Source organism: Colossoma macropomum, unplaced genomic scaffold (genome assembly GCF_904425465.1).
Source record: "Colossoma macropomum unplaced genomic scaffold, Colossoma_macropomum, whole genome shotgun sequence".
NCBI classification, from domain to species: Eukaryota; Metazoa; Chordata; class Actinopteri; order Characiformes; family Serrasalmidae; genus Colossoma; species Colossoma macropomum.
In genome coordinates, this window is record NW_023494784.1 from 31,844,157 (window position 1) to 31,869,039 (window position 24,883).

The 24,883-nt window shown below is 40.6% G+C and overlaps 1 protein-coding gene across 1 annotated transcript in view; it reads right to left on the reverse strand.

Annotated features, from left to right (window-relative positions):
- The window catches only part of ptprna (protein tyrosine phosphatase receptor type Na), a 29,977-nt gene that overhangs the window by 3,590 nt on the left and 1,504 nt on the right, over positions 1-24,883 (reverse strand). The window contains exons 2-18 of the mRNA XM_036568670.1: positions 20,319-20,369; positions 15,790-15,900; positions 15,142-15,235; positions 13,798-13,951; positions 13,074-13,386; positions 12,634-12,765; positions 12,401-12,432; positions 11,750-12,033; positions 10,586-10,672; positions 10,338-10,417; positions 9,842-9,906; positions 2,373-2,576; positions 1,710-1,922; positions 940-1,087; positions 659-732; positions 452-529; positions 167-286 (exon numbers count right to left, since the gene is read on the reverse strand). Coding sequence (XP_036424563.1) covers positions 167-286; positions 452-529; positions 659-732; positions 940-1,087; positions 1,710-1,922; positions 2,373-2,576; positions 9,842-9,906; positions 10,338-10,417; positions 10,586-10,672; positions 11,750-12,033; positions 12,401-12,432; positions 12,634-12,765; positions 13,074-13,386; positions 13,798-13,951; positions 15,142-15,235; positions 15,790-15,900; positions 20,319-20,369 — 2,240 coding nt within the window. The remainder of the gene's footprint in view (positions 1-166; positions 287-451; positions 530-658; positions 733-939; positions 1,088-1,709; positions 1,923-2,372; positions 2,577-9,841; positions 9,907-10,337; positions 10,418-10,585; positions 10,673-11,749; positions 12,034-12,400; positions 12,433-12,633; positions 12,766-13,073; positions 13,387-13,797; positions 13,952-15,141; positions 15,236-15,789; positions 15,901-20,318; positions 20,370-24,883) is intronic.

Genomic DNA, 24,883 nt, shown 5'->3' on the forward strand with positions numbered 1-24,883 from the left:
TTTGTTTGTGTGAGTGGCACAGAAGCTTTCACAGGGTTTTACAGTATATGTTAAGCAAGAACATTTAATGAACGATGGCATCATTACAAAAAAAACTTTTTTGAGGAACTTAATGCATGTTAACTAATCCAGGGTGAAATTTTTCAGTGAAATTTAATTTTTTCACCTCATAGATGTTGTATAGAGACGATCCTTCATCTGGCCAGTAGCGCTCACACTGTTGTTCTCCATCCTCTACCAGAGCGGTCATCATCACTATCACTGTGCAGCCATTCTCCCATACCATCTACATCACATTCATATACAAGTGCAGTCAAAATAAAGGCTTCACATAGCAAAGAACACTGATATTATTCAGCCCCTGGCTAACAGGCCTCTGTTTCTAGTGAGTAAATGGTCATTGAATGGAGCAGTATGGGAGTTAATTGTTAACCACTGAACTGTTACCAACCTGCCAGAAGTCAGCAATGGTGTGTGGCAGGGGGCCTTGGGTTGCGATGTAAGCAGGCATACGTGGGTCATGGTCTATCTGTTAAGGAAAATGGTAAAACTATTAAGTTAACTACCCACATTAAAGAAAGAAATGTAATATTTTTGCGGATTTTTTAGCAATTGCTTTTAATTTGTGCATTCTTTCAAAGGCAGTTGGAGTTCTTACTATAATGCTGGCATTGATGTAATCTTCTCTGTTGGGGTTGATTTCAGGCTTCAGCTTTACCCGGGAATGGTCATCTGAAACACACAAACACAATGTAAGACACCCAACAGCACTGATGTACTCCACTCAGAAAACCCATCTATAAATGGTGCCAGGTGTGACCCATGTGAATGAATCTACGCAATTCTCTAGCATTATTCTCTACTGCACAAACCAAGTATTGTACAAAGAAAAAATATTTAAAGGAAATGATCAAAAATACAGAAAGACAGTAGACTTACACGGTACAAAGTCAGGGTAGCGATTCTTCTCCAGGTTGCTCTCGCTCTGGGCGATGGAGACAGAGCTGGGTTCGGCCTGGTACGAGCACAGAGCCTCCCACTCCTTCAGCAAACGATCCTTATTCTTCAGATGGTCCTCCATGTAAGCCTGACAAAACAAGGTAATGCAGCTGCCCATTGGATTGGCATTGAATCTATTTTAATATAATTTTGATAGTGCTTGGTTTTATTGCAATTGTTAGAGTTAAGATGGCAGCTGATTAAGACAAATACATAAAAAATCTTGCATTTTGCAGCATTTGTGGAATAAAACTATACAAACATAAAAATAATGAATTTATACATTTAGTTAACTTGCATTTCATTTTATCTTCATTGATGCCATCTTCATTGGTCTTATTAGCTCACATCAATGTGCTTGTTTTCAAGGCTGTAAAAATATGATTTAATGTTTAACTTGAACTTAGATAGTAAATTATTTTAACCTTAACTATTTTAAAATCTGATTAAACTTCAAATACTAAGTTCACAGAATGTAATATAGTAATAATTGTTCTGTTAACATACAATTACAGGTTCAAACTCTAAATTTGAAGGCAGCCTGGTTACTTACTTTTTAAAGTTAAAACAACAAATCTTTTTTTACAGTGTGAGCTATGAACAGCACATTTTACAGTGTGGGCTAGGAATTACCCCATTCTATAACAATGACTTGGCAACTGACAGTGAGGTGGCCAAGCGTATGTGCATGTAACTGTCGTTTTTTGTACCAGTATCATGTGTCCAGTTGAGATGTCCATATTGGACTGGGCAGGTTCCTCGCTCCAGGATGGTGTGCTGCTGTGTGAGCTGGGGCTGTGTTGTGGCCCGTCACTGAACTGAGACGACACACTGCTCACTCGGGATGTGTCTGTACCTCTGCGACCGCCCGGCTCCGGACGGCTAAATGATGACTTCGCTGCCATGTGCTGCCGACAGAGCTCCTGAGACACGTGCAGGAAAGCCACAGACACAGATAAAAAGCACTGCTTACAAGGATTATATTACCTTTTTGACTACATCATAATATGACAAGCCTGTCCAGTACAGGAGTGTAATATCTACTATTTTGATGCTGTCATATCAAAACCTTTTGTTTTTTTGTTTTTTTTTTATGCAAATGCAAGCTGCCCTTTACATTGTTTGCACATTTCATGATGAATGGACCATTATTGTCCAAAATTATGTACAAAAAAAATCTTGCTACATTAAGGCACCGCTTAAAATCATTACACTGTTAATCTCTGCTAATATTACTATTTCAGGGATACAAGATTTTGTTATTACAGTGAAAATTTATGGTACACAAATTGACACACATTTTCCAAATTGGCTCCCTTTTTTTCCTTCTTCCTTTTTTTTCTGTAATTCTGTGGGGTGATTTGCACTCCCACCTGGTAATCAAAGTGAGTCTCAGTTCCAGCCTCAGGGCCCAGTCCCAGTTTGCCTGAGGCTAGCTGACGGGCATGATGACGCAGACAGGCGACTGCTAGGGCAACCAACACTACCGCACCCACACACGCCATGGCAACCATGGTCAGGACGACCCCACGTGAACCATCTCCGATCCGAGTGGCTTGAGGAAGTCCCTCAGTCCTCTACAGGGAGAAAGAGAGAGAGAGAGAGAGAGAGAGAGGGGGAACAGAAAACCTGGCAAATGAATAGGACACCCTCTTAATCTCAACCAGTCATATTATTGTAATTAAACATTCAAAATCAATTTAAATGTAAATTTAATCTACTCAGCTGCATCTGCGCTCTCAGTGTTATACTGAACAATTAAACAATGAGGCGAGAGTTGAGAGGGAAAACATGGAATAAAGAACCATGTATTTTTCAACAGCCATTTGGGCTCAACTTTGCCACCAAAAAAGAAACAATTATTCGTGAATGCAGCGAGGAGCCAAAGGCCCAGCCGAAAGTGTCTGGAACAGCAGCACAGAGGACGAGAGAGCATGCTAGATGCGGGCTTTGGGTGGTCTCTCTGGCACAGTTAACAGAGAGTCTCCCTCGCACTCTCTCTCTCTTTGTCTCTTTTGTTTCTCTCTCTGTTTGTGTAAACAAGCTGGATGTCAGCGCCATCATCAACGACTAATTACCCGGGCAACCCACACAGACGCACACACACACTCACCCGCACACACACATACCGCCACGTGCCAGCCCTCCTCAACCCTCTGAAATAATTAGCAAAAGTCACCTGCCCCTCGCCCCCTTCGCATAATTACCAACAAGTAAACAATTAAGGAGACCCCTCCCCTGAACGCAGGGTTAATCAGCCAGAGGAGAGATCTCTTACTCTCTTACTGTTTCTCTCTCTCTCTGTCTGTATCTTTCTCTCTGTCTCTCTCTCTGATTCTCTTTTGCCACTCTTACTCATTTCCTGAGAGAAAAAAAAAGGACAGAGAGGGAGAGAGAGAGAGGTAAAATGTGTTCAGCCCCCTGCCTTCAACCCCTGCCTGTTGATGTTGCCATGGTGTCTGGGAGCCTCCGCAGGGGAGAACAGGCCCTGGTGCTGCCATGGCAACAAGAGAATGCTCTGTGTAATCCACAGCCATGAGGGAGAGAAAGAAAGAGAGGTGAGAGAAAGAGAGAATAAGGGAGAGTGAGAGAGAGAGAGGAGAGAGAAAGCGAGGACAAGAGAGGACAGGAGATGAAAGGAGAGGAACAGAGAGGATATTGCCTGGAGTCATTACTTATTAAACAAAATGTGTCTTAGAATAGCCAAAAAAGGGATGAAAAAAGAACATAAAATGAAAATGAATTTAACCTGCATCATAGACATTTGATGCCGCATTTATGAATCAACAGAATTTTGCTGGACAACTTCTAAAAATAATTCGATTATATAAGACCAATTTTTACACACTTTTATTGAGCCTAAACCAATTGGTCGGTGCACACCCAGGATAAACTCAATCACTAATCCCATGTCTAAACCTTGACAGCTGGTGCGATGGACACAGATTAAGCCTCTCTTTGAAGTGAGTATAATTTAATGGAGGACTAGGCCTAATCTGATGCTACAAAAACATGCCTTGAGAGCATCATAGTGGGAGAAAATAAGAGGGAAAAAAAATACATGTTTGAAGTGTTTTTTTTATTAATATGTTTTTCACATTGCTGAGACTAGTGCATTTAATACAAATTCACTGAATCGAACTAAAACAAAACTGGGCTTTAACTGAACATGGATATGTAAAGCAGTTTCGCTGAACTGCCTGCAGACAAACGGTGATCACAGCCACCCGAAGAAGTGAGCACGCTGAGTTAGCAATGAGAGACGAGTGTGAATACGTCCTTCTGTCTCACCACGGAGATGTCAAGGCACCCTCTCCCTCTTTCCAGCATTTCTCAAAATTCACCAACCATTCCTGACCCCCCACCCCCTCTGTCTTCTTTTTCTCAGTCCTCTTCACACCCTCTTCCCCCCTTTTTTTTCTCCCTTCTCCACTCATTCCTCACGTTTCTCAGCGCGGGTCTCTGTCCCCCTTCTTCATCCCTCCCCAAGTTCGGCCCTTTCTCTTGAAAGGCCAGAAGAATGTTCCGGAGAGTGGATAAGGGGGTATGTAAGGGGGTAAGCGGGGGTGGGCAGTGTGCAACTGGACAGAGGGACAATACAAGGGTGAGGGGGGAATCGGGGATGGGGGGTGGGGTTGAAGGGGACGGGGCGTGGGGTGCCTCACCTGCTACTCCAGAGAGGCCCCCGAAAGGAAGAGTGACAGGCTTTCAGAATGAAGCAGGGGCGCAGGCAGGAAAAATGAGCTGGTTTAGGACAGGAGCACAAAGGCCCCCCAGGGTCCGAGAGGGCCAGGCGGAGAAACGAGGGAGGTAGAGAGGAGAGAGGGAGCGCGAGGGAGAAGCGTAGGCCAATGGCATGGAGGAGTGTAAGAAGTGAGAGCGTAGTCACAGAAGGAGTAAAAGAGCTTTGAGTGGCTGATAAAACACAATTCACTTTCTCTCTGCAAAAGAGACACATGCTGACCACCCATTTGCACTCACATCGTACTCCATGCACTCTGCAACTAGGCATATCTTAATGAATAAATAAAGCCTTCCAAAGGTTTTGAACAATAATGTGATATATGTGTATATATATATATATATATATATATATATATATATATATATATATATATATATACACACAATGGATAATGTGTATATAGAAGGTATTATTTGATGAAGGACTAGGCCTAATCTGGCCCTTCAAAAGCAGCCTAGTAAGCATTCATACTGTGAGAAAATTGGAGGGAACACTACAGAAACTGAATGCACTGCATGTAAACTCCCCAGTACTCACTGAATCAAACCAATATATCTCTTCACGAGACACAGGAGAATGTCAGTCATTTACACATACCACTCATCCACTCCACACACACTGAGTTAAAACTCCAATGACCTGTTAACTACAATCTTTTATATTACTCAAGTCTTAAGATTATATTACTAGATAATAAGCCTGGGGTTCCAGAGAAGAAGATAAAGCCCTGTAAAAGTAGTAAATTATATGTATATGATGTTTATTGAAAGCATACTAAAGCAGAGCACGTCTGTTGGTGATAACATCTGTTCCTTGAGAACTGATAGAATAATAAGCTGTGTCCCAGGACCTCTAGACCATCCCCCATAACCCCCTCTGACCCCAAGTGAGCCTTTTAACCTCAGCCACACTCACACACATATTGTGAGTGTGTGTGTGTGTGTGTGTGCATGTTTTGGGTGATTTGGGGGTTAAGATCATATAGAGCTTCCCTATCTGCATCTCAATAGACGGAGTGGTGCAGAAATTGAGTGTGAGCCATTTTTCAGAGATCTCAGCGAATCTCATATCCCATCAGTAAGCAGTCTGCATTTTATCTCTCCCCATTCAGTCCTAGAAACTTTATTTCAGCTGCAGAGTAAAGCTGCCTTGTTATCTGATTGGAGCATTCGGGGCATGACTCGTCAGAATTCTCTCTGCCGCAGCACTGTCCTCAACTAGGAATAGATCAACTATATATTTACGATAAACAAAAAAACCTTTCCAAAAAAACATAAACATAAAACCATAAAACATACATGTCTTGGAAAATTCCCTAAAACATAATTGATATTATTCTCACAGAGAAAATGCATCCCTAACAGTCTACAGTGGAACATTTTGCTTAGATGTGTTCTGACATTACAAATGTCTCAAAAGCCAGACAGCTTGGAGGAAATTTGAAAACGTGCACGATGTGTTGACTAAAACCAACAACTCACAGTGAGACTAGAAAGCACAGGATGGGATGAGGGCGATAATAAGCCTGATGCGGCCTCCCACTTAAAGATAATCCAAGCGCAGATTCCTAAATGAAACCCACAGAAATCCAGTGAACTACGGGGCACCTGCAACGGCTACAAACGCATTACATCATCTCACTCATCCAGACTGCACTGCCTGGTTTCCACAGCAACCAATCCACCTGACATCACCATCCGAGATGCTATGCTCAGTGCTCAGTAACAGTGTTTAATTTCAAATGTACATATGCAAACACACACGCACACACACAGCACCGGAGACGCTATGTTAGCGAACCATCTAAAAAGAAAAGGTCTAGAACGCCATATGGAAGATTCAAACAGTGTGTTATTTTGTTGATGTTGCTTGATTGATTGCTACCTACTCATTTTAGCGCTATCACACTTTGGAGTGGGTACAGAAGCACATCAAGCAACGGTATTTCTTTGATAACTGAATTTTAAAGAATATGAAATGAAATCTTTAAAACAACTCAAAAAAACCTTTTCTGAATACCCCTAAATGTAACAGTTAAATTGAATTCAGCAGCAGTATTATCCATCATATCATTTATTTATTCATAGATTTAATAATATAAAACAGTAATAGTAATAATATAAAGCCAGTTATTGGTGCGTGTCTCATAAGAGTTCCCTACATAACCACATTCTTTGCAAATTTATTACACAAACACCTTACAAGCTACACTGCACACAAACACACAACTAATGAATCAACAATTCATCAAGGCGTGGTCCAACTACTAACTGGGGTAATAAATCAAAGCCAAAGAATGGGAACCATTCATGCTTCTTCTATATTACAATTTATGACACTATGAGCAGGTTCAGGCTTTACCTTACAACTAACCATTTCCGCCCCTTTCAGATATGCTAAAAACACTCATACAAACTATTGCTGTGTCTCAATTTTTATTATTTTTTTTCAATAATCCAAAAAAATACACTTTGTCTAGAGCTTTATCTTTTAATAAATTTTGTAAGTAGGACAATTTTTTTATTTTTTATTCACAGAAATAGACCCAGATGTGCTCAGGCTTATCCCAGATCACAGTTTACACAGTAGAAGAGAAAGAAGTGATCTGTAGAACAATTCAGCACTGAATCAGACTAACTGGGTTATATCAGATGGCAGATGTGGTGACTGCACCAAGCCTGAAAGCCACTTGCTGTCTCACAGTCTGCATGAAAAAAAAAATTTCAATCTGAAAATATATGTGGCAAAATCTACAATGTTGATTTCACTCTTACACTTTCCACCTGGACTTAAAATGAGCCTTCCAGCTGTTAATACAACCCTGTAAGTGTACACTTTTAACTTTGTGGATCTCTTATAATTACTTGAATTAAATTTAATTCTAATGTGTAGCCTAAGTGTAGTATGAGCTACATTAAAGAAAGCAATTATAAACACACACAAAATTCCTTATAACTATATTCCTGACTTAATAAAAAACAAAAGTAGGCTAAAATAATGCACTTCAGCCCTACCTTAGTATCAATCCGTAGAAAAGGCTCATGTAAGCCCACAAACACCCATGTCCCGGATTAATCGCTGCACCGGGACTACACCAGCATGGACGGTCTCTCTTCCCAACGCAGAACTGAATCTACACTCAGCAGCCTCCGTAAAGCCCAAGCATAGGAACCTTGCGAACAGCATATTAAACATTACGTCCCTGTGTGGCGATCTTGTAAGAAGAAAGCCAGGGAGAAGCGTGAGGGACAAATGAAATGGAATGAATGGAAGCAGCAGGAAAAGGAGGGCGAATGTGGCTCCGTGAGCTGCTGCTGGCTCATTTGAAGGCCCCACATCCCACAGCCCTGCTCCACATGTTGCTCATGGCTAAGAGGGAGGGGGCTGTCCGAGGGGAGGGGGGTGCTTAGAGCATGAGGAGACAATAAAAAGAATAGGATATGTAAAAAAGTGTGATGGTGCAGAAAAAGGGGGTTCATATGAATTACCAGTTAGTACACTCTAGCACATCTGGAATGACCCCAGTCATTAGGTAATAACATAATAAAAGAACCCAGCAGACTGCTGAGTGTTGTACATAAGCAGGAAAATGTCCCCCCTCAAATATGACTAGAGCAATAGTGAACTTTAAACAGTGATAACTTGCAGGGAAACCAGTAATGAGATAAATACTGTGAGCCTTGATAAATATTTAAACTGGTAAAATTTAAAATGCCACGTCCCGTGCGCAAATACATGCTACACTCTGACACTACAAAGAACTGACAGTCTCTCCAGCACTTTTAGTGAATTCTGTGTTTTGTTATGGTAGTGTATGCGAGCCACATGCTTTGCTTAGTGGATATCACACTTAACAAGATTGCTGGATAATCTGAGGGAGGTTGCAGGAGGCAGAACTCAGTACGAAGAGCGAACCATATACATGAATTCAATTCAATTCAGTAACGAAGAGAAGTGATAGAAGCAGAGAGATTGAGAGAGAGAGAGAGAAAGAGAGAGAGAGGTGATGGTGGGGAGGTGCAGAAGAGGATTTGGCCCTCATAATGGAGAGACAAAAAAGAAGCAGGTGCAACCAGGTCTCATTACTGAGGCAGCGAGAAAGAGAAAGAGAGAAAACTGAAAGATAGGGCACAAAAGAAGGACACACACAGACACACACACACACACACACACACACACACACACATACAGATAAACGCACACACATCATTCATACATTACACATCTCAAAGCAAAGAGTGTCATAGCCACACAACAGAACAATGCAGAATAATTAAAAATATGAGCAGCCGGATGCAACAAAAGCCGCTCGGCCGCATTCAAGGGTCCACAACAGCTGTACGCAGTGAAAAGAGAGAGTGCGAGCGAGGGAGAGAGAGGCGAATGCTTGAATATGCACGGCGAGCACAAAGGCCACGGGAGAAAAAGGGGGGAGTGGGGTAGGGAGAGTAAGAGGCAGAAAGGGGGAGAGGGGAGGGGTCAGCGGCAGAGGTAACAAAAAGAGAAGGGCCAGAAGAATGGCAGAGGGGTGAATGGCAGGGGACACGGAGAGAAAGAGTGGGTGAGGGAGAGAACTGAGGAGCAGCGGGGGAAAAAACTGGAGGATTTAAGGCGGGAGAACGGTACAGTAGAGACAGAATCGGACAGCCAAGAACAGAGAAACGGCTTTAGCGTTTTTCTTTCTTTCGTTTTCTTTTTTTTCTGCACCCTTCTTGCCTGCTGAATTTGTTTGAATGTGATGTGAATCTGAAAAGAATTAGCCAATACTATGTCACAATATGTGATTTACATCCTGGGATGAAATGGCATACCGATTCGAATAAATACTAATTAGAACCTTCCCTGCTTAGTTGTATGGATGGATAATGAGTCCGGCATCACCAATAGATACACACGTACCAAGAATGAGTGGCCCACTTTGCAAACCAATTAAGCGAACGGTCAATCTATATACTTGTCAGTAAGAATTAATGTGTATTTGCAACGTAAAAAGGGGCATCTCCGCAGAGAAAGAGAAAGAGAAAGAGAGAGAGAGAGAGAGAGAGAGAGAGAGAGAGAGAGAAGCAAGCACACAGACAAAAAAACAACAGCACCCACCTCTCCTACTCCTGTCTGAATGATCTTTAGACCCGTCTCTCCCTCCAAGAAGTTCTTCTCAGCCACTGAGGAGCAAAGGGAAGTAAATTGTTCATAATCACTTTCATGCATAATAAATGCAAAAATGATGAGTCACACGGTCATTTGAGCAAATATGAAATGCAGTCGCCAAAAGAAAAAAAAAACAACCGCAAATTGTGACATCTCAGTCTGAGGCACTAAATGATGTATCTGATGTAGACAAATTTTCCAGCCACATCCTTTCAGTGAAAAGTGTTTGAAAGTAGGCTAATGCTTCTGAAGTGTTTGCGAGATGTTAGAGAGCAGGAGGTGATGTTTGAAATAATTAGAGCCACAGCTAATGCCGTTGGCCCCTCCCCTCTCTCGCTTTCTCTTTCTCTCTCAGGCTGTTTGTTAAATTGCCTGTAGATTGAGGATGGAATGAGAGTGAAGAGAGAAGAAGGTGTGTGAGAGAGAGAGAGAGCCTGTCACTCACCTGCTTTATTGGCCACGTCCTCGGCACTGAGGTTCAGAGAGTTCTGTCTGATCCTGAACGTCAGCGCAGGCCCCACCACGCTGCAGACACACACACACACACACACAGCCGCTGATGGATGTGCTCTGGGCAGCTGAGATTACACTTAATGGATTACACTTTGTCTTTCTTTGGTGCCTTCTGTGTGTCCCTGTTCCTTCAAGCCTTAAACACGCACATTCACACATACACACGTACACTGACTGTACCTGATGTTGATGAAGCTGCTTGTCGTGAGGTGGATCCTTTCTGCCAGTGTCTCTAACAGCTTCACCCCGTCATACAGACTCAGAGGACTGGAAGATCACACATATAGGCACACAGCATCCTCAGAAACCAGCATCCTTAGAAAGTAGTATGCCATTTAAAGGGTACATATCCTACATTTTTCTTGTATTTTATTATTGTGTTTCCCTGAGATCCACTTGTGACATTTGTATGGCTTTATGTACCAAAAACAGCAATTCATTTTTTACATGATAATTTTCAAATGTATTTTTTATACCTTTAAGATTACACATACTGATTTTGTTACTGTGCCATTAGGACTGACATATGTAAATGACCTCTGATCTGATAGGCTGTCTCATTTAAAAAGGAGTCCAGACTAAACACTCCTTATAACTTCAACATGAATGGATGGAGCTAAACGACTTTAGGCTGAATAAACGAATACATGTAAATGTGTTCGTGACATCACAAAAATTTAAAAAGGGGTTGCTCTTTCAATGTATGGAATACATTTTGAAACTTTAATAATAAATCAACCCCTTTTAATTATAAAAAGGTAGCAAAATTCAGATTACCAGGATATGGGCACTTTAAAAATATGTATTTGCTATATAATTTGTTAGTTATTATGTCAAAAAAATCAGAGAACAATCATTTCTTCATTTTGCTTTTCTAGATGACATTGATCTAACAATCTCTAATTTGATGCCCCCATTATCAAAACAGCAGCATCTGGTAGGTATTGTGGTATATTTAATGCCATTCAAATAATAATTACTATTAGTATTGTATGTATCATAAACACTTTTCACTTTATAGCTTTACACTGCAAGCTTTTCTGTGTCACTAAGCTGAGTGTTGAACAACATAGCGCTGTCAGTAATGATTTTCCAGTGAAAATTCTACCTTAGCTTGGGCAAGCTTAATTTATTCCTATGAAAAAGGCTTTGAATGTGAAAGTGAATTAAAACCCTTGAACCCTAGGCTTAATATTTAGTTATTAATACTAAACTTATTATTAAGTAACTGCTACAAAAAAACTAATATGCAAGCTTTTTACTCTCTGAGACTGGGGAACTGAAGAGTGGACCTTATACAGGGTCCTTAGGGTTTTTAAGGGTTAAACTAAATCAGTCTAGTACCTCTGGTTCGTGACTATGTAGCCATATTCCTCTCTGATGTTGGTCCCATCCTTGGCTCCTGTTTTCAGGCCTGGTGAACCTTTCTCTTTCAGCTCCATGTCCTTCATAGGCACGATGGGTCCCTGTGTGGTGGAACCGGCTCCGTGAGGCACAGACACTGGGGCTGGTGTAGTTGGGGCTTGGGTAGGGGCCAGCTGGGGCCCGGTGGCAGAGGGTACGACCACAACAGGAGACAGAGGTTTGGCACCTTTCTGTGACACTTTATCACTGCCCTCTACAATTGTCTGTGAAAATAAACCAGGAGAGAATATACTTCATTTCATTCAGAACATGACAGGAGCAGGATAACAAAGACCTAATGGTAAATTAAGGAGCTCACACTGTACCCCTGTAATGAAATTTAATTTGAGCCAGCCCTTAATATTTTACACACATTGATCATAATCTTATTACATTGTATTTACTTGTTGGAATGGAACAACATTGTACCCATAAATATTAATTATTAGACCTTAGTGGTGAGTTTCTCACTCCGACTGCTGTCTCGAACAGTTAAGATGTTCTAAACACTAAAATGATGCTACCAGAAAGTCTGTTTAGCACAACATTTAAAATAACCTTTGGATAATGTGCCAGTATTTTAGACTGTACCTCTTTCACTGTGACTGTTCCCGGACGGTTATCTGAGGATTAAAAAATAAGAAATAGCACGGTTAAATAAATACGTTCCTCGGCTTGATCACTTTAAAACTAATGACTCGTTAAAAAAGTGGCTTGAGATTTTAAAAAATCGACCATACGATTTTTATATTAGGTGTTAGAATTGTTTTTTGTGTGCATCTGTGAAGAGGTGCATGTATGATTGCGTTCGTTTTGTGTTATACCGCTATTGGTGATCTTGTCCGTCTTCATAAACTGCAGTAGGAGGGCCAATCTGTTCAACTGCTGAGGGCTCAGGTCTTGTGGAGTCATCCCCAACCTCTCCAACAATGTGGCCAGCTGCACCATTGCTTCATCTATAACACACACGCACTTAGGCAAAAACCTAAAACACCGTAAATAACATTACACACTCATATTACTGTAGTGATTGCGGTTAGGGGTTAAGAATTCCCAAAACCTAAAAAAGGTAATAGATCTTATCAAAATCTATAGATTTTATCTAAATCTATTCTCTCTTCTCAAACTAAAGCATCACCATGAATAATGAATAAAAAAAGCGTTGCAACTATGATGCGGGCCTAGACAAAAAGCTTTATGCTTGCATTATAATACAAAAGCTGGCCCCTTTCCCCCTTCACAGTGTGGACATATAGCCGCTTACCGTCCAGTCCAGACAGAGAGCTGTAGTCCTGCGGAACCTTTTTGTTGGTGCGCTGGCGTGAGCTGGGTCGCTCCTGCAGGGTGTAGTCCTCTTCATAATCCAGCGGGAAGTCCAAGTCCTCATAATAAAGGGCGGCAGGGAGGCCTGCTGCCCCCCTATGGCGGAACGAGGGCTGTGCAGAGGAGAGGTAGAGGGAGACAGCATCTTCCAGTAGCTGCCGCTCTCTGTCTCGCTGCTGCTGTGAGCCGGAACGTGAGGAGGGGCGCTGGTAGCCCACGCCGGCATGCGGATGTAGGGAGTGTTTGATATCATCCTGTAAGAGGACAAACAAAGACCAGTCTAGTGTGGGAAGATACAGACACTTACTTCACATGAAAAGCATTTGCAGACAAGGTCAGAAAAAAATAAGATGGGACGATGGGTTTGTCTGTTTTTTTTTTTTTTGCCTTCCAGGAAATGCAGAACTTCTTAAATCTGGCTCCAGTGGTGCTACATCCATAAATGCAGGGAAGCTGTCTGCTTAATGAGAGCATGAAAGTTTATATGTCTCTTCTTTCTTGTAATTAAAAGCACTGACATCATGTTTCTGTTATCCTTGGGGGCTCTAACCAGAAAGTGGGGAACATGTACACATCTCCGATCCACTCTCCGACCCACACACACACACACACACATGCATAAAAACACAAATGCGCACATACACACACAACATCTGTAGTTGTACCTGCAGGTAGGCATATGGCTCCAGCGGTAAAGCTTGCATGCGTAGAGATGAGGACTGACGAGGATCTAAAATCATATAATCCAAATAGCTCTGGGCAACAGTGGGTTCCGATTTAGAGCTGGCATAGGCCTTCTTATTAGCATGTTGTGTAGACCTGTACAGAACGCAAAAAAAAACATTTTTTTGCACTAACACTTCAAATATTGGCTAGCAATGTGCACTGTGAATTACAGTGAAGTTTCTACTACAGGTACAGTATTAGGATCTTATAGAACAGACAAACAGATCCAATGTCATAGAAGAACTACTTTTGTTTCCCTAAAGCACCTTTCAATGGGTAGCCCTTGAAGAAACAATTTTGTAAATGTGAGATGTGTGAAGTGTGAAAAACTTCTAGAGGTTTAACACCTTCAAATCCCAGGCTTATTACAGAGACATCAGTGCAAACTGGTTGAGCTATTTTTATGTAATAGAACTGTGCAATAAAACTTTGGGCCCATTGATGGGCCCTGACCATGTAAGGGGTTAAGCACCAATTAAAGATTTTTTCCTGGAAATGTATGTCCAAGCCAAGAAAGATTTGTGACCCTTTAATTTTAGCACATTGTAAAAAGTGGACCAGGGCAAGATTGGTTTTGGGGCTTTTATTAATGTAAAATATTGCACTACACTCCCAGAAGGTATCAAATTGTCACTGGGGATATAAACCTCAAGAGTACATCGTCAGTACCTTTAGTCAGGAAACATAGCAACTATATTCTATTGCAATTATATTTTAACTTGCATTGCACACTCCATACATGAAAGGTGTTCAATTCCAGTCATTCAGAGCTTTGAATCGGAGAATCACCAAACTGTACTGGATACCAGCCCTCCAAGACCAAAACTGAACACCCCTGCAGGACACCTTGTATTTACAGGGTTTATTTACAGTATTTTTCTGTTTTAAAATGAAAGGATATGAAGAAAGTACAAATATGCACTTTCCCCCCAGGAAAAGCGAATGTAAGGTACACAGTTATATCTTAAATCATTCTACCTTTTCTTATAGTCTAACCTTATTTTGCTTTGCATGGTTTCATTCACAGTATTTATCTGAGTTGAATAAAACCATTTAAATTTCTTGTTACTACACAAAGTAATGTTTTTAGGCTGAACTGACAAACCATTGTTACGTATAGAGGATGTAAATCCTGGATGTCAAGCTAACAGTTTCAGCCACAAACATAGAAAAGGTCATTGTTGGCACTGCCATTGATGCATCGATCTGTATTATAATAGCCAGAATATAGCACAGAGATTCTAATGCTTATGATTGTTGCTGCTGCAGCTGCTGCCACTCACTGTGCTGGCTGAGGGGTTTGAGCCCGAGAGTGAGGAACACGGCTCAGCTCCTTTGCTATAATGTGCTGGGTGATGTCATCCTGCCAGGAAAATCCTGCCCACACACAGACACACACACACACACACACACACACACACACACACACACACACACAACAGAACAGACAGAGAATGTGTCAGAAATGTGGGTTACCCTGCAACTGTAGGCCTATTATGCAGTTATTAATCCTAAAAAGTATTTTTATTATTATCATTCAGCAATTACTATATATGAGACTAATGTGTTATGTAGTGAAGGAACTCATGTGAGGTTTACAGATGCTTAATGTGGTTAAAATTTGTACAACTAAAAACAGTAAAACATGTCTGTGGTGAATTTTGATATATTATGAAAATTAAACAGCTCCAGCTGGTAGAAGTGTGGTAGCAAATGCCTTGACTTTCTTATTCATGTGGTTGTTTTTGGTTACAGGATTCATGTAGCAGGATCTCAAAAACAAAATTTAAAATAAAATCATGAGTCATTTTGAGTAGGTGTGCATAGACATGTTTTAACTACTTGATGGCTGTCAGGTATATTTAACTCTCAGAGAACTCTCTAAATGAGTGATGAGTAATAACAGTTGAATGGGCTGTGCTTGCGTGCACCTTGCATCATCAGCTGTTTAAGTACTTCCTGCAGTCTCTGGAGAACAGGCACAGACACTTGGTACTGAACCTGATCCAGCCTGGAGCTCCGACACTGACCAAATAGCCTGTCTGTAACACATAATACGCAGAAGCATTAGCACATCACATATACACATACTGAGAGAGAGAGAGAGACAGAGACAGAGAGAGTGAGACTTGTCATTGTGAGCATATATACTTGTTTTATTCTGTATTTTACAAGTTTATTTTGGTTTTTCTTACTTTTTCTATTACTAATATTATTAATCTATTGCAGCTCATAGGGCAGGCTTTCTTTCATGTGTGTCCTCCCTGCACAGTATCAGACGAGGAGCTTTATATGAGATTTAATTCAATTATCAATATTTCTGTAGCTTCACAGTCACTCGAGTAATCTAGTAAACAGTAGTGCAGCTAATTTATGTAGTTCAACGCTTACCAGAAAGTAACTCTTCTTTATAAACGCACAAATAAAAACGTAAAGTAAAAGACACATGATGTAAAAGAAAACAACATGAGACTTTCTCAACAGAGTTTTCCCATACTCTTGCATACCCAAATTCACTGCCCACATGCAAACCACTGAGTCATCCCTGACTAAAACGTAGCATTTAAAAAAAGATCCCGTTGGAATTGATCCCTGAAAGCGGTCGAGCTCTCAGTCTGAACTCAACCCCATTTCTCCATCCAGAGCTGATATGACTCACAGCTATTTATAGATGGAGGGAAACAGGAGAATGGCACTATATGGGGGGAGATGGATCAGTTACACACGGATATGGAAATATGAGACATAATCTGGCATAAGAAGACCCCGGCCAAGTGTTTAAGTGATGACACACAAGCTGAAAAATTGTGATGACAAAATTAAATGTGATCATGAACTTTAGAATGGACATTTTAGACAATTAACTTTTCACTAGTTACTAAAATATTACATACATTAGCGTGTTGCACAGGTCTTAAAAAACCTGAGGGAATATGGAAGATTCTTTTGATGTAGGGATATCCAAACTCATCATAGCACACTCATATTTGTTTACTAATTTCTGCCTTTGAATAAGGCTTTTTAGATCATTTATAGAGGTGAAGCACCGCGTGGACTTGGCTAAATTGAAGATTTAGTGACACTGTGTGCCTTTTTTATTCATAATAGTATAAAACAGTTTTTTCTTGGAATTTGTTAAAATAGGAATAAAATTGCTTACAGACTGACAACTGAGTCTCTGCATCATCCTTCAGTTTCTGATTTACTGATATGTTTTTAAGGTATGCACATTTCCTTTACAAAATGAACTTCTTGTGATTCTGAGTGATCAGGTCAAAGAAAGGGCTCTTAAAAACATTTTCTATGTTATCAGAAAAGTCAGAGAACATAACTTTTTTAAAATTTATAAGTAAAGTATTATCTGCTGCGACAAAGCCGTCATGAAGGCAACAAGGGAAACCACTGTTTCATTTTTTTTTCTCTTAATTATCTGAAAAGGTGTTCAGAGGAGAGGTTTCAGCTCCCAGAGCTATTAAATGCCTAATGGAGGGCATAATGGAGAGAGTGAGCTTTACAACTGACAAAAATACGGATTACAACTAGAAAATAGGATTCTGAGGATTTATGTTAGATTTGTTAGAAGAGTTAGGAGTTAGAAAAGTTCAGAAGGATGAGAAGAGCACCATTAAAACAGGGCATCTGCTATGTTTGGACTCTTTCATGCGTATGCATGTGTGTTTATGGGTGTGAGCGCAGCTCTGTGCATATGTTAAGAGGGCACGTCTGGAGCACCTGCTTCTGTGTGCATGCATATGTGAGTGTGTGTAGCTGTCAGAGAGGCTGCTGCAGAGAACATAACATAAGAGAACACGGATGCACAACAATATCGGAATCATATCAGTATCGACAGATTTTTGCTGAAAAAAAATCAGCATCAGATGTTTAGATTTGACAGATATTTCACACCAATATTTAATGATGTACTTATTGTACTCCAGATGAGCACAAAATTTAGATGACACTGAGGTACTGTGGTAAAATATCGGCATTTCATTCATTTTCTTGCATTTATAACCCAAATGAATAATTCTATATTTCTCAGTAATATTAAACCAGGGAGATGTAGTGCCAACTTTATACGTTTTATGAATATTTATGTATCGGTTTGGGCTGAAACAGTATTGGGCAAAAGTAAGAGACCATCCTTTATTTATTTAATGGACAGAAACACCTGTGGGTTTTTTCCAGATCTGAAGCCAGAGTGGAGCTCGATTTTCCCCTCTCTCTCAAAGATGAAAGCTTTAAGTGCTGTTTATTGGATGGGGAGAGTTTTGGTGCACTACAAGGTCTTGCATAGTATTCAGGAGTCCCATTTTCTCCATATCGTTTAATAATATTTTGGACTTGAGTTTTTGAAGCTCCTGTTTTTCACTTATTTTCCTCCCCCTTCCTCACATAAATAATCTTATGTTTAAACTTCTCCTAAAATTAATAACCTGCACTTGTACTTTTCACCGGAAATTAAATAAATGAAAACTGGTCTCTAATTTTTGCACAGAACTGTAGGTACATAGAAAATATCCAATATCAGCATCAGCCCATAATTCACATCAGTGCATCCCTCTAAGAGAATATAATGTACACACATACAGCACAAAGTGTAGCTATACATCTGTCACCCTGTTTCATCAGACTGAGAGAAGAAAGCCTTGGCCATTTGTGACCTGCTACACTCACAGAATAGCCAATGTATTTTCAGGATCATTCTCTAAAAACATTTGCACAAGAGCAGTGATTAAACTGGTTTCATGGGTACACACGTGTGTTTGTTAAAGTGTATGTGTCTGTGTGCGTGTGTATGTGTGGGTGTGCGTCTCTATGTGCAGCAGAAACACAGCGCCTGTGCGTAAGCGTAGGGTAGTGACTCATCAGTGATTGTGGAGGCGTGCACCAAGAGGCAATGGGCTTGATGATGTCAGGGTTACCATGGAGATAGAGGGCAGTCGGGGGAGGGGCTTGGTGAGGGTTAGAGGAAAAAAGAAAGAGAGAGAGAGATAGAGAGAGGAGCAGGTGACAGACAGCAAATGGCCTGTGACACTCACAGCAGTTTAATAAACTCGCAGTGTTACATCTCAAATAAATAACGACCAAACCACAGTACAGAAAGAGAAAGTGTTGATGCTCCTGTCCTAAAGATGTTTTTAAAATGTTGCTGTTCTTACATTACAAAATGCTCTACCCTTGTAGATATCCACATATATTCACATATTCAGTGGGTAATGCTCAGAGCCGTCTACACAATCAGGGATGAACTTAAAATTTCTGTGATTTATAAAAAATAAATTTCTGTAATTTTTAGGTCATTTTTATTTAATAGAATAATTATGCTTGATGTACTTAAACTGTGCATGTATTGTAGACATTTTCTTATTTCACTATAGAGCTGTTGGAAACAAAAGGGTTAAATTCTTGAAGTGCCCAAGGGAAACTGGTCCAATTAGAATGTTTTTTTCTCTGTGGTATCTAGGTAGATACAGCCAAGTCAGCTCTCCCATTGGTTAGAATTTCATAAACTGAACTGAATGCATAACACATCAGATTAACCACCAACATAACAAGAAACTGACAGTAGAATCATCCAATCATATTTTGATTTCCAGTGGGTGGGATCAATTTTGTGAAAACACCATACTAGGCCTTCTGGAAGTCCTTGATACGTCACTGACTGTGAATATGAGTGGTAGCCCAATGTGTTTCAGTCAGATGTTAGAAATGGAAAGCTCTATGTCAGTGCTCTTTACTGAATGAGTTGCTGTGAATCTGCTTCAAGATAAAATATATGGTAATATGTCTGTTACAAGCTTCAAATAAAACATGGAATGTCTTTTACAAGCTTCAAACATGTTTGATCTAGAACGGCCAAAAAATGTTCATGTGAATTGCCATTAGCTTAGAACTAATACGCCACTAGAATCCCATAGGAGTGCTAGCAGAAACTGACATGATCACAGAAATTTTTCCTCGTTTCTGTCATTTATGGCCAAAACTGAAGGCCTAGCTCTAACAGTCACAGATCGCCACTGAATATATTAGAACCATTCACTTAAAATGTTCACAGCTCAAGCACACAGAATACATACACAAACACACACCCACGGTCTGCAGACAGATAAGGAATAAGCAAAGTGAAAGTTCCTGTGATGGGGATGACAGTGTAAATTATTCAACAGTGTGTTGTGTGACAATGTGACTATACGTGTGTATGTGTGTGTGTGTGTGTGTGTGTGTGTGTGTGTGAGACAGAGAGAGAGAGAGAGAGAAAGAGAGAGAGAGAGAGAGAGAGAGAGAGAGAGAGAGAGTCTCCTGTTGTGTCCTGGCTGGATATTGCAGACCTGAGGCAGGAAGCGCCGAGCTTCTGATTAAATCATCATGACCAGGAAGTGCAGCGGCAGGACACAGAGGTTAGCATGGAGCGCTACACTAACCTCCACCAACACAGAGTTATTCCTGATACACTCACCATCAGAGCAGACCTGCTCTTTTGCGCACAGCCTCTTGTCAAACAGACAGCCTAGGGAGAGAGAGAGAGAAAAGTGGGAAAGAAATTAGCAAAGCCCTTCACTAAAAACACATAAACCATTTTCACAGTAGCTATAAAATGAGGATTCCAGCTCTTGTCTTGGAGGCCCCTCAGTTAACCTATGCATTTTTTCTTCAGCAATGTTGATGGAATTTATTTAAATGGAAATGTGGTTGATTTATAAAAACAGAAGAACTGTATTTCTGTCTTTGAAGAGGGGTTAAGCAAGTCAATATTTATAATTTCATTGTGTTTTAATGCTACTTTTTCATTGTGGATGTTATGCAAAATTTTTTGATATCAAGAAAGCTGCAGCTGTGCTGTCTGTTTTCTCTCAGCACGACCATCTTTGTGGAGAGGTGTGAACATTTTTCACAGCATGGCAGTTCTCACCTCTCCCCTTTTACTCCTCATTGCTTACTAGCAGCTCAACACAAAGTCTCTACATTTCATGCACAGAGAGCCAATAGTTAATGTGATAACAGAGGCATGGAGGAAATATTTAATTTGACTACATTAATTGAAGATGCTGTCAAATTCCCATTCAACTTAAGTAAAATACTTCAGTGTACTTTGTGTTTGGGTTTCTCATTACATTGTGTTGGGTTTCTCTAAAATGCTACACTATTGAGCTTGACTGCATTGATGAAACTAGTCGGCATTAGGCAGAATGGAAACAAAACAATGGCTTTGCCACTATGCCAATGATAGATTAATTACACAATAATAAATGACATTTGATCTGTCATAACAATGTAAGTGTTCAAATAGGTTTAACTGTACCACATTTTTTGTCAATACTCTGTAAAGCTTGACAAACCTGGCAACAGTTGCTATCAAACAATGTCTTTACAGACAGAGCATGGACAGGTCAATTGCAATTAATGTTAATAATATTTTTTTTCCTTGTAAGTTAAACAACCTCCTTGGTTCATTTTTTAGTCCACAGCAGCAAACACACAGTAAAATCACCAGCTCAGTTAAATGTAATCCAACATTGCTGTTTATAAAGAGGTAAACAGATGTGAGTAGTTGACAGCAGCTCTTATTTGAGCTGGGATTTTGGACGTCTGGGTGAGTGACCTCTCCCCTACACACACATTCGGCTCTGCATCAGTGGGCAGCCTGTAAACAGCCCCTCCGCTCAAATCTGTTTCCACCTGTTTTTCTTCGTCTGCCTCACATGCAGCAAAGTTAGAGCTGCAGCCAGCTAGCAACAACAAAAGCACATTAAACTCAAATAATGAGCAGCATTTAACTGCATGGTGCCCTGGAACAGCAGCTGATGGCCTGTTTGCTCCCAGGTGCAGAGATGTGTGGACAGTGGAGGGGTTTGAGCAGCCTTGGTGGCCATGCTGGACACAGCTGATCAAACACTGTGGTCAGCCGGCTCCAGACCAACTTCCAACGTCTGAACATGTGTGTGTGTGTGTGTATGTGTGTGTGTGTGTGGGAATCACCTGGGCTGGCCGGCAGTACTCCTGCCAATTGACTGGAGCAGGACAAACAGAGATAAAAAAAGCTGCACTGACAGCACTGGTTAACAGAAAAGCCTGGAGTGGCCCGAAAGGAGACTTGAGCAGTCTTAGTGAAATTTAGCATCATGGTATTTTCCAAAGATATCACAACATCACAGTATTTGATGATATTTGTTGTTGTATTTGTTTGCATGTTTACAGTTACTGAACCAAGCTCTGAGCGCTGGTCCTCTGTGTTAAAACAATAAGTGTGTATACATGCACTCAATAATCCGATCATAATCGGACTTCTGCAGTTATCCTATTATTCCAGTGGTCATGTAAACAATATACTCCGATCTAGAAATCCAATTAAGAGATCCAATAAAGAGAGCTGGATTTTAGCTCAGTAATCTGATTTCTCAGTGCATGTACACTCATACTCCGATTTCTTTTGGATTTCTCAGTCTGTGTATGCGCAAGAACAGATGGTGGTACCAGCAGCATTGCCGCGAGAGGGAGCGGCACTGAAACCAAAAACAAAATAAAGGATTTAAATGTCCTTCATCTTCTGGACGATGTTTGATCATATTTTTAAGTAAATTCGCATGATGTTTAAAAAAGCCGCGCCATGAAGTTCGAGTTTTACATTCACGTCTTATTCTGTGAGTTTATTGGCTGGTTGCAAAGCAGAAATCCGCTTACTGCCTGACTCATGTAGACCTGGAGTTTCCCATTATCTGATTACTCAAGTGCATGTAAATGTGTTGATCAGATTACTGACAAAATCTGATTTTCTGCAGTTATCCGATTATTAAGTGCTTGTAAATGCACTTATTGTCTTACAAATCTGATGTACGCTATATGCCGAAATGTTTGTAGATGACATTTCTTCTCAAAATAAAGGGTTCCCACCTTGCTGCAGTTCAGCCTCCACTCTACCAGGAAGGCTTTATGGTAGATTGGAGGTTTTTAACGTTTTTCACAGTGCCCCCCTTTTTTAAGGTTAAGAATTGTTCATGATATTGACTGATTCTTCCAAGGTTTGCGTATTCAAGAAGTTGAAGTTCACTGGAAACTAATTCATTTTCCGCATTCTTGCATTCTTTCCCGCTCACATGGCTTTTTTGCCAGTCACACATCACAGTTATTTTCTTTTGTTTTTTGTTTATAAGGTATATATATTTATTGCACCCTGGGCTCCCAGGTTATGTCCTGAAATGGCCAGTCCCAACGGGCCCAAAGTTTTATTCCACACTTCTGCAACCTAAGAACAGCTGAACCAGTTTGCATTGAAGTCCCTGTAGTTACTGAATAATAAACCTTAGTATGTAATATGCCTTGGATTTTAAGGGGTTAAGAACCCCTGCACTACATGTTGGAACAGTGCTGTGAGGATTTGATTGAATTTAGCCACAAGAGCATTAACGAGGTCAGGCACTGATTTTGGACGATTGGTTCTGGATCACAAATGCCACTCCAGCTCATCCAACGATATTGGATGGAGCTCTATCACTCCAGAGAACTCAGTTCCACTGCTCCACTGACAAATGTTGGGAGAATTTATACCCCTGTAGGTGACGCTTGTCATTGGGTATGGTGACCTTAACTTAAGGTGTGGCTGCTCCAGAGCACCTCATTCTATTGGCAATGCTTTTCTATGAAGATTAGACTAGCTGTGTGAGCACAATGGGTGCACCTGAAAGCAGATGAATTCACAAATTAGAAAAGGTGTCATGATACTTTTGGACATATAATGTGGCTTGCAGGAAATGTAGTGGTTATTTAGTTATTTTATAGATTTTGAACTGTTCCTTCAAAACAGTCTGAAGCGAACTGCAAACAGCCTACATTTTGCTAAGTTTCTGTTCTCCCGCCAAATAAATAAAAAGTTGTGCACTAAAATTGGCAGAAAAATGCTGTATTTAAGTGTGTTCTCTGCAGAGGATGTGTTGACTTATTTTCACTTACTTTTTCACAGTATTAAATATTAAAGTACATAAAACAGGAAAACATGAACAGTCATTTTACTGGGGGCGTTCAAACTTTTATACAACTGTACAAACACCAGTACAACTGAATCAATATTACTGTATATAACAGTATAAACCAGCCCTGTATGCAATGCCAGTCTTCAAAACATTACTTGCTCAGAGGTGATGGATCATTCACAGTTACAATAACATGATTTTGGAATCACACACACACACACACACACACACACACACACACGCACACACACACTATCCAAGCCGCTTATCCTCCTAGGTCGCAGGGGATGCTGGAGTCTATCCCAGCGGTTACTGGGGCGGAAGGCAGAAAACACCCTGGATGGGTCACCAGTCCATCACAGGAATCACAAACAAATATTATACTGATTATATACGTCATCAAGCTTGCAAAACCCTCTGTTTTTCTCTTGCTCTCTATGAGAGAGAATTCATACATTAGCTATTTACCAGCAGAGGGAATGGACAGATGTGCTGGTGATTTCTGCCAGCCCCAGTGAGCATATCCTACTTTCATTATTCATGGCAAATATAAATAGGATGAGACGAGGCTTGTCAATCTTGCGTCCCCACTCGCTAACAGGTGGTGATCGGAGCTGTGTGACAAAATGAGTGATTCAGGAGGAAATGGAGAGAGGGAGAGTGGGAGAGAGGGTGCGAGAGAGAGAGGATGTTATCATATCACAGAATGTGGCAGAGACAGCCTCTGATCTGACAGCTTCCTGCTCACACTGGACGCACTCTGCATGCTGATAGTGCTCCTCAGTCACAAGCTTACATGACCCAATAAAGAAAAAAGAGAAGAAAAAAGGAAATCAATATTTTGAATAACAACTAAGCAGGCAACCTTTTAAACCGAAGGCTGATCATTGAGATACTACTACAAATCATTCAGTAAAGACTATGAAAATAATATGTGAGTTATGTAGTTTTAAAGGTGAACAACAGAACCGCAGAACTGTTTCTTATACTTTAAGGTGTTAACGAAAACATAAACTGAAAACTTGCAGACTGAAATTAATTAATTCAAATGCAGACA